The following is a 14,338-nucleotide window of genomic DNA, read 5'->3' as shown; positions in this document are numbered from 1 at the left end:
TCAAAGAGTTAAGGAGATTCATAGCTTAGGGCTAGGAAGGACCATCAGATCATGTAGCCTGAGCTTAGGGTTGCCAGTTTTGGTTGGACATATTCCTGGAGGTTTCATCACATGACCTACTTTTTAATTAAAGATTAGTCTTTAATTCCTGGAAACTCCAGGGCAATCCTGGGGGGTTGGCAACCCGTTGTGAGCTCCTGTATAGCACAGACTGTAGAATTTCTGCCAGTTACAACTTGTATTGGGCCCAAGGAGACTCCTCGCGAGATTTTAGTAACTGGAGTTTCCCCCCCAAATATTTTCTTATTTTTTTTAAAACCCGTTCTCATGCTGGTGAAAAGTTGCTGCATGAACAGCACTGGAGACGGAAGTCCCACAGAGATGCTAGGAGCGAGGATGCAGCCAGTCAGATATGTAGCAGCTGGATTCTCTTCACCAGGTAGTCACGCTGGCATATAGAAGAAGCTGAAGTACCCATCCATTTGGACAGGCAGTCAGATTTATTTCATCTATAACAATATTTTCCCCTTCATGCATTTTTGAAAAGTCACACGGGGCTCGGAGCCCGATGCCTCAACCACAGAAAACCATCTCAGACTTCGCTGAGACCTCTGCTGAGCCCAGATACCGTGGGCTAGATTCTCAGCTTGTGTATATCATCCTAGCTCTATCAAACTTAACAGACATACACTGATTTGCCCCAGCCAAAGTTCCGGCCCCATATTTTATCCTGTTTCCTCTCTCATATCCCAGGAACACAGACTTCAATTCTCCTTTGATTAGAGATATAAAGGTGTGTTTGTGTCTAAAATGTGTGGGCAATGATCAACGAAAAGCATAACTCTGTACCTGTTACAAATCTGTTTGCCACATGTTGCGTACATTTCTGTTGCACACAGTTCAGAAATTTCTGGATCTGTAATCACTAAGCCCTGGTGAAGCTTCCTCCTCTTCCTCTGGAATGTCGCACTGTCCAGGCAGCCTACAAATCCACTCTTATGTCTACTGGATACTGTGGAGTATTCATTAGTTTTTATCGCTCTGTTGAAAGGAGGTAGTTTTAGAAACTCTGTTCAGAGGCTTTCTTTTTGAGCAGAGATTGACTACCCTTTGATTTTATCCACATGGTATAAATCATTCGCTATATCAACATAAAGTATCAGTATAGAAGGTTAGCTGCACAACTTGCTTAGCAAAGAGCTGTGGGACTAAATCTCTGTATGTTTTGCTGAAAATGTACATTTGAGTGATGTGCGTGGCGAAGAGGACAAGATATGAAGTAATAATCCCATGTTGGTTTCAAGTGACCCTCTTCCCTTTGTAAGATGAGATATACGTGAAAGGGGGAGAGGTATACATCAATATGATGATATGGGGGGTGGTATAATATAATTCTGTTACAGTTTCTGGAGTCTTGAACTATAATAACAACCAGAGCCCTCGAAGTATAATTCTATCAAAGGCATAACTGAGGTTGCAAGCCCTTTGGAGAATGGACTGGTGCAATGTTAAAGTGTAAGAAGTAGTGTACTCAAGTGCCTGCCCATAGAGAGGATAGAGAATTGCAATTATGAGCTTAAAGATTGCTCCTTTAGCTTCTACCATGGTCTAGTCCTCTCAGTCATTTTCTTCTCCACGTTCAAATATCTCCTGAAGATATGCTTCTCCAATGACAGCGACAAGAAATTAGCCAACTGAGAATGACATGGTTGAGGGACACTTGGTGGTGAGCTGCCTCTGAAGAAGGGTGCAGAGGTAGGATAGGTATTTGTGAGGAAGTAAGGACAGGAGAGAGAGAGGAGGTAGAACTGGTGAGAGCAGAAGAGAAGCCAAGAGGAACTTTGCCTCTAGGGATTAGTGCTGAAGGCCATGCTACACAGAGGAAACTTTGATCTACACACTTGTGGATAGGGGCCATAAAGGTGGCATTTCCTCAACTTTCAGGCCTCCCTATCTCAATCCTGGAGTTGGCTGAGGAGCGTTTCAGCCCCAGTGCAAATTAACTCCTCAGGGCTGCTCTAACTTGCTCTGGTTTGTAAGGACCCCTATGAGCTGTTATACTGAGATTGCCAGAGCACATCACATTTCAGCCAAGGCTCTTCACTCCTCACCAACCCCCCCCCCCCCCGCTGAGGGGTCCAGCTCTGTGTGGTATAGTGCTGTCATCCAATCATTCCCCGATAAAAGGGGAATCCCCAGCTGCTTTTTATGTGCACTGCCTGAGCTGCACAGAGGGCACTTAGTGTAGGGAGGAATCTGGACTCTGTGGATTTAGTCTACTTATGAGGCTGTTGGTGCACTGTCCCCTTGGGAGCCAGGGATGTTTGCTGGGAGCTGGAAAAAACCCTGTTTCATGCCTACAACTGTGTTGTCCCTGGCTGTCTAACCCCCACAATGTGCAGAAACCCGGTGACCCAGCTGGACACAGTCCCAAACACCAGGTATCTACAAAAGCAGGTGTATCTCCATGAGTTAGGTATAAATAGGGGACACATCCTGTCAATAGTGTTCCAGAAGGGAAGGTGGAATGTAACCAGTTGTAGTAACCTTGCTGTGTGCTAGTGATGACGTTAAAACCCTGACACCTGGTGACGCTCGGTCCATTTTCGTTACAGCATTAATAATCTACTAATCCTGATTCTTTTTATTTTATGTTTATCCCAGGATATTAGAGAGACAAGGCGGGGTCAGGTAATATCTTTTATTGGACCAACTTCTGTTGGGATGAGAGACAGACATTCCAGTTACATTCTGAAGAGCTCTGTGTAGCTCAGAAGTTTGTCTCTTTCATCCAGCAGAAGTTGGTCCAGTAAAAGACCTTACCCACCTTTGTCATAAATATAAAGGGAAGGGTAAACCCCTTTAAAATCTCTCCTGGCCAGAGGAAAAATCCTCTCACCTGTAAAGGGTTAAGAAGCTAAAGGTAACCTCGCTGGCACCTGACCAAAATGACCAATGAGGAGACAAGATACTTTCAAAAGCTGAGAGGAGGGAGAGAAACAAAGGGTCTGTGTCTGTCGGTATGCTGCTTTTGCCGGGGATAGAACAGGAATGGAGTCTTAGAACTTTTAGTAAGTAATCTAGCTAGGTATGCGTTAGATTATGATTTCTTTAAATGGCTGAGAAAAGAATTGTGCTGAATAGAATGACTATTTCTGTCTGTGTGTCTTTTTTGTAACTTAAGGTTTTGCCTAGAGGGATTCTCTATGTTTTGAATCTAATTACCCTGTAAGGTATCTACCATCCTGATTTTACAGAGGTGATTTCTTTACTTCTATTTACTTCTATTTCTATTAAAAGTCTTCTTGTAAGAAAACTGAATGCTTTTTCATTGTTCTCAGATCCAAGGGTTTGGGTCTGTGGTCACCTATGCAAATTGGTGAGGATTTTTACCAAACCTTTCCCAGGAAGTGGGGTGCAAGGGTTGGGAGGATTTTGGGGGGAAAGACGTGTCCAAACTACGTTTCCCAGTAAACCCAGTTAGAGTTTGGTGGTGGCAGTGGTTATTCCAAGGACAAAGGATAAAATTAATTTGTACCTTGGAGAAGTTTTAACCTAAGCTGGTAAAAGTAAGCTTAGGAGGTTTTCATGCAGATCCCCACATCTGTACCCTAGAGTTCAGAGTGGGGGAGGAACCTTGACACCTTCTTTCTTTTTATTTTAGTTTGTTACATGCTAATGTACTGTTGTGATATATGAGAATTTTATTTTTAATGCAATTGTGTCTTAAATTTCAATACTTTAATTCATTAATCCAAGGTACACAGAGGACTTCTAATATTGACAAGTTGAGTTTTTCTTTATTGATGTATTTGCAAAATATATGTCTACGCATGTCTACATTAATGTTAATCCTAAAATGTATAAATAAAAAGAAAAGGGAAATACAAAATCCCTAATGTTGCTGAGAGCTAAAGCCACAAAATACATGAAATGAACATTATTGTAAGTATGTATCATAAATGAGCCATTTAAAATTCTCTTCTGAATGGATAATGAGAAGATGGGGGAGGGAAAAAATTCAGTGTGGAGTAATCTGATCATTTCTTCATTACAATTCAGTCAGTTTTCCTTAAGTTTAGAAATAAAAAGAATTAAAATATATAATAGGGGAATAGGAAATATGACATGTAACTCCAGGTGGTCCATTCTCATTGTATATCTGCCACCCTTCAGCTTAACAAGTAGTGTTCCATATTAATGTAGTTGAAAGCGGAGCATCTCTCATCATAATTCTTATAACTGCTATAAGGTACCATAGAGAACTTGAATCCTAATTTCAGTTTCACAAAGTTAGAATTCACAGTTGGGCTCTTGATGCTATTGGATTAATACAAGAGGAGAAAAAATACCATACAGAATGCTATTTTCCATGTATCCAATGAAAACTCATCCTTGGTATTCACTTCTCCCACTCCTTATCGACAGTTACCAGCTGAGATGTATGTTATTGTTTGAGAATAGGATTTATTTATCACTACATTTTACTTGCATTCTAATTATAGAGCGTTAATATGCTATAACATGCAACTTACAATTAAATGTGTATTCATATTTTGAAAGGTCTCTGAGCAAATGTTTCCTTCTAGTTGTCTGACATCTCAATGTGCCCATAAAGATGTGGAAAATGATTAATTTGTTAATTACATTGAACAATATTGGCTGTACTTATACTTGAAGAAAAATTGGCTGAATAGTCCAAATGGAAAAGGGCAGTGATTCCATTATTTGGACTTTTGAGAGAGAACATTTTTTAATAGGGGGTTGTGAAATTCAAAGACCCTGAAGCTGACACATTGGCTGTTTCTATTGATATTAGAAATGTCTGTCTTTGGTGACAATGGAATGTACTCAAGCATGGTGCAGAAGCATTTTGCCATTTCATTCCCTTTAATTTCAGTGGAAGTAGGGAAGCTAAATTCCCTTGCAATGCTTGGAAAATTTAATTGTAATATGAAATTGGCAGGCACGAGCAGTTAGTTCTTTCAGTGTGTGAGATCCAGAAAAGGTAGAGTCCCTGTCTCAAAAAGCTTTACAGTCCAAGAAATTGTCTTCACTGCATTGTTAGTTCAAGGTAGTATATTTGAGGAGCTGCATTCCAGATAAGAGTGGCCACACTGCAAAAGGTGACTTGAGCTATGCTCCAGTTACTGCCTATACACTTGTCACAATACTGACTTGAGCGGAGACACTTGCTTTCTGGGGGCATATCCCTTGGTTCTTTGCACCATTCCAAGCTGCTCCTTCCCCAACCTGTAGTGTAGTTCAGGAGAATGTTTGTTTGTCAATTGTGGGCACACAGATTGTAGTGTTTGCCCAGCAGTTTATTACAGCGCACCATTTCCATTGATGGAAACATTTGCATCCAATGAAGTAAGCTGTAGCTCACGAAAGCTTATGCTCAAATAAATTTGTTAGTCTCGAAGGTGCCACAAGTACTCCTTTTCTTTTTGCGGATACAGACTAACACAGCTGCTACTCTGAAATCCATTGATGGTGTTTGTCTGCACTCCGGTGGGAAGCCATGAATCCAATTCTAAACGATGAGTTTTGCAAAATGCTGATCTTCATACTATGGTCGTTTTGGACACACAAGCACCATATTGGATACGAGATGCAGTGAAGCAGCCTTTCAGCAGTGGCTTGTCACCCTGAGAAGGTGGTGACGTGCTTTCTTGCGGTGAGCACGCAAGCTGTTTGCAGACATGATGCGGGAGTGGACACACACAATGCAGACGTTCAGAACATAGAACAGCCATACTGGGTCAGACCAAAGGTCCATCTAGCCCAGTATCCTGTCTTCCGACAGTGGGCAATGCCAGATGCCCCAGAAGGAATGAACAGAACAGGTAATCATCAAGTGAGCCATCTCCTGTCACCCATTTGCAGCTTCTGGCAAACAGAGGCTAGGGACACCATCCCTGCCCATTCTGGCTAATAGCCATTGATGGACCTATTCTCCATGAACTTACCTAGTTCGTTTTTGCACCCTGTTATAGTCATTGCCTTCACAACATCCTCTGGCAAGGAGTTCCTCAGGTTGACTGTGTGTTGTGTTGTGTGAAGAAATACTTCCTTTTGTTTGTTTTAAACCTGCTGCCTATTAATTTCATTTGGTGATCCCTAGTTCTTGCCTTCTGGGAAGGAGTAAATAACACTTCCTTATTTACTTTCTCCACACCAGTCATGATTTCATGGACATCTATCATATCCCCCCTTAATCATCTCTTTTCCAAGCTGAAAAGTCCCAGTCTTATTAATCTCTCCTCATACGGAAGCCGTTCCATACCCCTCAGCATTTTTGCTGTCCTTTTCTGAACCTTTTCCAATTTCAGTATATCTTTTTTTTTAAGATGGGGCAACCACATCTGTGCAATGTCCCTGTTCAGACCTGTGGTTCTGACCTATGATCACAAGCACTGAGTGAATGATCTGGTAGCATGATCATGCTGCCAGAAGCTGCAGCTCATGGTAGCATGGCAGGGAGGTGATGGCAGCAGACTGAGGCTGGGCCTGAACCTGGGCTGGCTGTTCACCCACTTGCTGGCCATAATACCCAGCATGTGTTCGAACATATCCATTTGCTGCTGGTGCTCCTCACTTTGCTACTGGTGGACCTGCTGTCTCATGGGCAATGTGTTCAGCCACCATCTCCTCCGTCTCCAGCATCCTCTCAGCTGCAGTCTGGAATTGCCATTCCTGCTCTCGCGCCTTCCTCTGTAGCTCAGAGTGGAGGTCCAATCTTTTGCCAAAGTCCCTACGCATCTCCATCAGAAGGTCCTCCCTTGTCCTCTTTCTGCTTCTCAGGTTCTGGCAGATGGGCCTGTAAAGGGAAACAAACAGTATGTAGTTTTGCTTTTTTTCTTTTGTTTGTGACAGAAACATTACTTCCCCTAGACTATGCATCACAGCTAGGCAAAAGTTGCAATTTTATTCTCAGTCACATCTGCTCCATTTCATAACCCAACTTTCCCCTTTGAAGCTGCAGGATTCCAGGGTTGCTGGCCATCTTAACAACGGCAAGTGCTTTGCATCTATTCTTAAACCTAAACCTTAAAAATGTTTTGTGGAGGTGGGGGCAGGCCTGAGGCAGCAGAAGAGTACCAGTTATGTTCCTCAGAGTGGTAGCCGTGTTAGTCTGTATCAGCAAAAACAACGAGGAGTCCTTGTGGCACCTTAGACTAACAAATTTATTTGGGCATAAGTATTGTTCTTAACGCTTTCAGGCTGTGGTGGATTTGGAAGATATTAATTTACTGGAGATTTCTCAGTGGAAGAGAGACCTCTGAAGCAAAATCAATTATATAGGCCACAAAGCTGTTTTGCCATCTTGTGACTGGTCCAAATTAATGACTGATACTGAAGAGTGAGCTACGAGGGAGGTTGTGCGAAGTTCGCCCTGCCTAGAAACTTGACAGAAAGACCAGTTGGATACCCTACTGTGTGAGACATTCTACTGCATAATTCCACAGGAATGGAGTAAAATTTGAGCCAATATAAAGAACTACATATAGAAGTAGACAAATGACCCCCCAGCTGCTCCAAGCTCATCATCAGAAGCAAGCTCCCCACAGACCAGGACACACGAAGTCAAAGTGGCACCAGACCCTACCAGACCAAGAGATGCAAAACCTGCAAACATATCTCCTCTGCTACAATGATCAATACTCCGCACAATACACGTTTCAAGATTCATGGGTCCTACATATGCCTATCACAACATGTGCTGTACCTTAGCCAGTGCACTAAATGCTTCAATAACAACTATGTGGGTGAAACCAGACAATCGCTACACTCTTGAATGAACTCACACAGGAAAATGATAAGACAAAAACACCATGTCACCTGTGTGTGAACACTTTTTTTTTTTTCCACAAAGTGATCACTCTATATATGACCTATCGGTCCTCATCCTACAAGGAAATCTGCACAACACTTTCAAATGACAAGCCTGGGAGTTTAAATTCACATTATTGTTGGACGCTAAAAATCATGGTCTTAATAAAAACACTGGATTTATGGCTTATTACAACAATGTATAACCCACTAACCTCCCACTAATGAGAAGTGGGAGGACTTCAGTGTTTGAGTTCTATTCAAAGGCAGTAGAGAGAGGCCAGTGCACTGCAGACAGTGCAGGCTACTTCTTTGTTTGGTACACAGTTTCTGCACACTAGTTTCACCTCTGCATTGACACTGGCATGATTAAGGGTTGAGACAAAAAAAAGTCCTGGTATTGGAAGCAACTTCTTGTTTGTATGCACGAGAAACCATCAGCTCGGTAATTGTGCAGTTTTCAGCTTTGTCACGTGCTTTTGACTAATCAGAGATCATGTAGTGAAAAATGCCCTTTTTAAAATTTTTACAGGTAGACTCTTGCTTCTGTTGGTGCGACTTAGTGCCAACGAAAGTGAAAATGTATAGAGTCTGATTAAATAAACCTTAGCCCTTTGTATTTCTGTTTAATCTTAATATCTGTTGTCTCATGAAACTAAAAACATGTTGTACGTGAAGAGACTTGTCTGCTTATTTTTTAATTCCTGTGGATTCATTGGAAATATGCTGCTACTCTGGAGTCTTTGGTTTGGGGATGATTGTAACTTTGCAAACTCCTCAGAAAAACCTCTACAAATGATCTGTCTGATTTAAGATGATAAAACTCACAGAAGAAACACTTCCAGCTTGTAGGCCCTGAAATGTAGTGCTCTTACTTCAAATGAATTTAGCTGAGAAGGGATTACAGGGTTTGGCTTGTTCTGTGTAATAACTGGGATAACTATTGTGTATGTAGCTGTGACACATGAGGTTTGAGCTGCAATGGAAGCCCAGAAGAATGAGCAGATCAAACTTCCTATAACCATCTAATCCAGTTTTCATGCAGAGTTAATAATTTGCAGGTTTGTGGTCCATGCTTTTCAGACACTGGGCAAAGAATATCTCATGGTTTGTCAGACTTTCTCCAGCTGGTCTGCTTTTCATTACCAGAAAACTCCCAGGGTTGATCCATATGTGTTGGGTTCTTCAAAAATATAACACAAAGCAGCGTAGATTTGACCTTTATTGTAAAGGTTACGATGCTAAATGTTTCTTTTGCATTTGTTCTTTGTCAGGAATGTAAGTTCAGATGGCGCAGAAGCTCGCAGAAGACTAAGAGAGTGTGATGGCTTAGTGGACGCTCTCCTTCATGCTCTACGGTCTGCAGTAGGCAAGAAGGATACAGATAACAAGGTGATCTTGTGTATTACAATTTGGATGAGTGTTTGCATTTGTTGAGGGGTTGAGCTCTGACTTCACTAGAAGCTGAGTTTTATTTGCTCGTGCAAACTAGGTCTGCATTTGTCTAAGGATATTCTGGAAGGATAATCTAGTTTCATAAATTGGATCATCAGAGTGATACCATTGTTAGCTTGTCTGATATGAGTAAGGAATATTAGAGGTGGGGGAAGCAAGTGGAAAGATAATGCTACAGTAAATGCAATGGCATTTTATTATAATTACTCCTCAGTTATTTTACGTTAATGCCCTAAGTCAGAATTGGGGCCCCATTGTGTTGGGCTCTGTATAAAATATAACTAAGGAGACAGTCCCTGCCCAAGGGAACTTAGTCTTGTTGAGACAATATTGTACATATTGTTTCGAGGCCAAATTCTGTTCTCATGCTGCTCCCACTGAAGTCAGCAAGTGTTGATTGCTCTCTAAGGGTACAACTTGGCCCATATGGTTTTACCACATCCCATAACATGTAAGTAACTTATGAGGCAGAAGGCCAAAAGCCTTCATGTACTTGAGAAGTCAGGGAATGTGGTAGAACTTTATTGCTCTGAATGCTTTGTTGGTTATATAAAATGTCTTAGCTTTATATTTTTTTCAAACTAATGAGTCTCCGTCTGTATGGGACCTGCAGAAGCAAACTGCATTCGAAAGCTTTGTCACGTAATCACAGACCATTTTGTAAGTTGATTTTGAAACCACCTGATGTTTTCCTTTGCAGCCTACAGAGAACTGTTAAGGATTAACTATTACTACAGGGTCTGCTTGTACTCCTATTGATTTCAATGCAAGCCCGAAGTTTGGGCCAGAGGAAGTTCAGTTAAATGGGTCTCTTGATGTAGGGGGGAAGGGTGTATCGGAAAAGTACATCTTTTATAGTCAATTTGAACGTCTGGTAAATCTATATTCTTTAAACAAGATCTGGTGGTATCTTTGATCAGAGAGCCTGCATCTTGCATAGGTGCTATTTATGAAGAGTGTTAAATTTAAAACATTGGTTTAATAGAACCTTAAATTAAGGCTTATTTGTTCAAATCCACTTAGAAAACTTCATTCTTCCCTCATGTAACATAAAACTTTGCAAATATGAGGGTGTGTTCGTTTTTTCTTCCAATTTAAATCTCTTCTAACAGTCTGTGGAGAACTGTGTGTGCATTATGCGAAACCTTTCATATCACGTCCACAAAGAGGTCCCAGGAGCCGACAAGTACCAAGAGCTGGATGCAAATCAACCTACCAGCACAGGAGGCTCTCAGAAGAAGAAAAAAGATGACGCTGGCTGCTTTGGAGGAAAGAAAGCTAAAGGTTTGTGTCATAGTGGTCTCATAATCAAGAGTGATTCTTGGAGTCACATTGATGTATTGCTGTGTATACCCGTGCTCCTGCAAGCAAGCTTGTGTAATTTTACTAACATAAGTAACTTCATTGGTGCCAATGGGACTATTCACATGAGTAGAGTTACACAGTTGCATGTTTTCGGACTCTGTGAGTCTGTTTGCGCAGGATTGGGGCATGTGTTGATCTTCCCTGTTCATTATTACTAAATATTTTAGGAACTATTCTCTCATTGATATGTATGTGTAACATCCATTTAACAATAGTGGTTATGTGCACTGAAGTATGACCAGCCCCCTCATGTCCACTGCTGGCGAAGGCTGATGTGTTTGGCGTCTCATCACATGCCAGTGTTGTCTCATGCGTCAAATCCCCTGAAAGTTTCACATTAGTTCCATCCATCTTGCTCCACAGCATTTGCTGATTTATCTGGAAACAAGCCAAGTACACGCTAATTTCCATGCATTGTTGTCCCGTCTCTGCCTGTTTCATATTTTTTAATCTATCACATTTTTTTTAAAAAGCACAACGCTGTCACTCTTACATTCATTTAAATTGCAAATGTGATTCTGGTAGCTTTTAATTGTCAATCACTTTAGACCTGTTCTCTCCCTGTTGGGCACGAGTGTCACAAATATGTTGCATCTCAAGAGGGGATTAATAAAGTCTCAGTAAACCTCCTTTTTATCTTCCTTTCAAATACTGACACTCAACTTATATATTTTCTCATTAGTTTAGGAAATTCAACTTCCAGACTAAATTGCTAAAGTTTCCAAGTTGGGCACCCAGTTCTTTGTTTGTGTGTACTCAGATTACTATAGGTAGCCAAATACTGTTTGGGGTTTTTTTATGTTGATAATTGGCCAGGTATGGAATTGATCTAATTTGAGTCCAAATATTTGAGGGCCCAAACCTGTGGTCCTAGGTTTAATAATTTAGTCCCCCCACATATACTGAACTTAAATAGCTGGTGTTAAGTTGCTCTACTTCCGTGTACTACAGTAGTTATTATAGTATGTATATCAGTAACTGCAGTCTGTCTTCAGCTTGACCTAATGTAATTTTAAATAAAAAAAAAAGGTCTTTAGCAATTGGAAAAACTCTTTGAGGAGGCAGAAAACATCACTTGCTTGGCCAGAACTTATACTGTGTATGTGAGAAAAGGTAATAAGATTTTCTTTACAAACAATTAACTTATGCGCACTTGGGCCATCTGCTCTCTCCATTTGTGGGTCCATATTATCCTGCCACTTGAGAGCAATGCCAATGGGGTGGAAGCATGTGAAAAATAAATCTGATGTGTGAAATATATTCCCTGTGTAGAGAGCGAGAGAATGATTGCTGAGATCTAATGATTTTCATCTTGATGAGTGAAGAGTCTGAGGACTTCTAAATGACTGCTCTGCTCTTGTATGTCAGATGTCTGTCCACTTCCCATAGGACTCAGCCCTATATATGTTCTCTGTCTGTATATGGTTCTGAATTTATCAGCCAAAAATTTTGGGGTTGTATTTTGGGGAAAATGGGGGCCAAAAGTGTGAGGGACATTGAGGACAAACTGCCATTGACTTGAGTGAGAGATGCAGATACTTGGTGGCCTCTCAATTTTGGCTCACAATGTTCAGCAGAAAATCCCAATTATTTTTCCCAAGCATGTTTTAGCACTTTTCCCATGCAGCTCTCAGCTGTGTAAATTCGTGCTGTTTTCTAGGATGGAATTGACTAGTAGCAATGCAGAGCTCCCAGCTGCTGATGTGCAGATCAGAAGGGTTGAGAGGGACAGGCAGGCTTAGTATAAAAAACCCAACCCATTAGTAAGTCTGCTTTTAAAAACATAAATAAAATAATCCTTCTCTTACTTCTAAATTTCTATGAAAATCTAGACTAAAAATTCCTTACTCTTCTCGGTCTAGCACTTGAAAATAGGTCATTTCTTTTGTCTTTTTTTTTTTTTTTTTTAATCTTGTGATGTTTTGTTGTGTTGTTTCATGGTCATTGATCATAGCATTTCAAACACCTCTGCCAAGGGCTAGTCTGCCTCCTTTCCCCCCACTACCTTCAGCGTTTTTGGAAATAACTAAAAAGAAAAAGAACCTTCAGGGGAAAAAACACTCTTTCAGCAGAAACAAGAGGGAGGGGGGAAGTGGGAAGTGTTTTTATTAGTGAGAGTTAGAGCAGCCCTGTAAATTGATTCTGTGCTGTGAAATTCTGCCTCTCTGTGATTGTTCCTTTGTATCTTCTTCCTTCCTGTAAACTTTTGTTTTTCCTTTACTGCTTTTCTGGTAATTAGAGGAGTGGTTCAATCAAGGTGAGTCCTTCCAGTACTCTCTTTCCAACATTGCCATAATCTCCTTCCTTCACCTTTTACATGCAAGGATTAGAGGTGGCACTGTGGCCTCACTGACCCAACACGTTCAATACAGGGGTTCTGCTGCTGTCACTTGAAGACCTCTTAGGTGCATGCCAACTGTCCATCTGATGAAGGGGCTATTTCCAGTCTTGTTGGTGCTATTTGGAAGGGGCCACTCTCAGTAAAGAATACAGGGCCATATTCATCTAAAGTTTAAGCCCACTAAATGCATGGAATTGCACCTGGGAATTTGGCCCTATATGCATGTGCTAAGGGATCAGGTAAATGCATATGGCTAAATTTTGCTCACCAAGGATAGTAAGAGACATAGTCTAGTGGTCGAATGTGGGAGTGGGTGCCAGAAATTCCTGTTCTAATCCCAGCTCTTTACTAACTCCATTTGTCATCCTAGGCAAATCACTTAACCGCATGTTTCCCCCTCTGCAGAATGAGGATAATGCTTACCTCCCTCAGCTGTTACTTTTGAGGGTTCATTAGTTTGTTCAGTGGCTGGAAGATGAAAAGTGCTGTTGTTTGTTGCCATTGATTTGATGGTGGCTGCTGGAATGGGATAGGTTTCAGGTGATGACGAATGCTCGTTGCTGCTGGCACAGTGGATTGAAGAAGGCTAGGGTGAAAAGCCAGTGGTGGTCTGCAATGTCATTAGGGAGACCCTGCTTTCTAGCTTCCCACTAATCAGGCCCTGGAACAGGAGTGTTGCTAAGGTGGCGCTCCGCCCCTGGGAGGAGCAAATGCCTCATGTCACTTAACTGGGCATTTTTCTAGCTGATGAATTAGCAGCATGTTATTAACTGGCCCTTACGGGGCTCTTTCCCTTTCAGTTCTTCTCACCCAGAAAGATGACGGTTGGGGATTTTGTCCTTGAGGAAAGTATGGTGTAAAATGGAAGGGGGACATGGGATATCCTTTGGGCTTTTTCAGGGAAGCATAGGACTGTTGTGGGAAGAACACTGAAATATTAGTTGTAAATAACACAGGGTCACATCCTGAAGGCCTTAACAACTTTTTAGAAAGCATTTGACCCAGTAAGGATGACAGTACATGAGCCAGAGTAATGTTTTTGATAAGTCCTTATGTGAAGGAAGAAGCTTTAATTTCATATTTTATATGATTGTAGATCATGTATTACACAAGCAACTTTCCTGCCAGGCTACTTTCCCACACCAGAACACTGTGCCAGCTCCGATAGCCCGGCCCCATAAAACAGGCCTCTCAGCAGCTGTATTAAAAGCTGCCTGTCTTTTGGCGAGGTTCTGAGCTGGGCTTCAGATCTGACAATATCATCTTTCTTCTTCTGCGTGTCAGGGGCAGGAAGGGAAAAAAATCCATAAGCACAAACTTTGCACTTTAAAACTTTTTGTT

At 41.4% G+C, this 14,338-nt stretch overlaps 1 protein-coding gene across 18 annotated transcripts in view; it reads left to right on the top strand.

Moving 5' to 3' along the window:
* ARVCF (ARVCF delta catenin family member) overlaps positions 1-14,338 on the top strand; it is a 431,820-nt gene that overhangs the window by 353,394 nt on the left and 64,088 nt on the right. For 16 of the 18 annotated variants that reach the window (XM_074972913.1, XM_074972912.1, XM_074972915.1 and 13 more), the window contains 3 exons: positions 9,111-9,228; positions 10,404-10,575; positions 12,896-12,913. In XM_074972913.1, coding sequence (XP_074829014.1) covers positions 9,111-9,228; positions 10,404-10,575; positions 12,896-12,913 — 308 coding nt within the window. The remainder of the gene's footprint in view (positions 1-9,110; positions 9,229-10,403; positions 10,576-12,895; positions 12,914-14,338) is intronic. The other 2 variants (XM_074972917.1, XM_074972916.1) reach the window with 1 other exon arrangement.

Source organism: Natator depressus, chromosome 15, assembly GCF_965152275.1.
Source record: "Natator depressus isolate rNatDep1 chromosome 15, rNatDep2.hap1, whole genome shotgun sequence".
NCBI classification, from domain to species: Eukaryota; Metazoa; Chordata; order Testudines; family Cheloniidae; genus Natator; species Natator depressus.
Note: the sequence above shows the minus strand (reverse complement) of the source record. Positions and strands in the feature narration are given on the sequence as shown.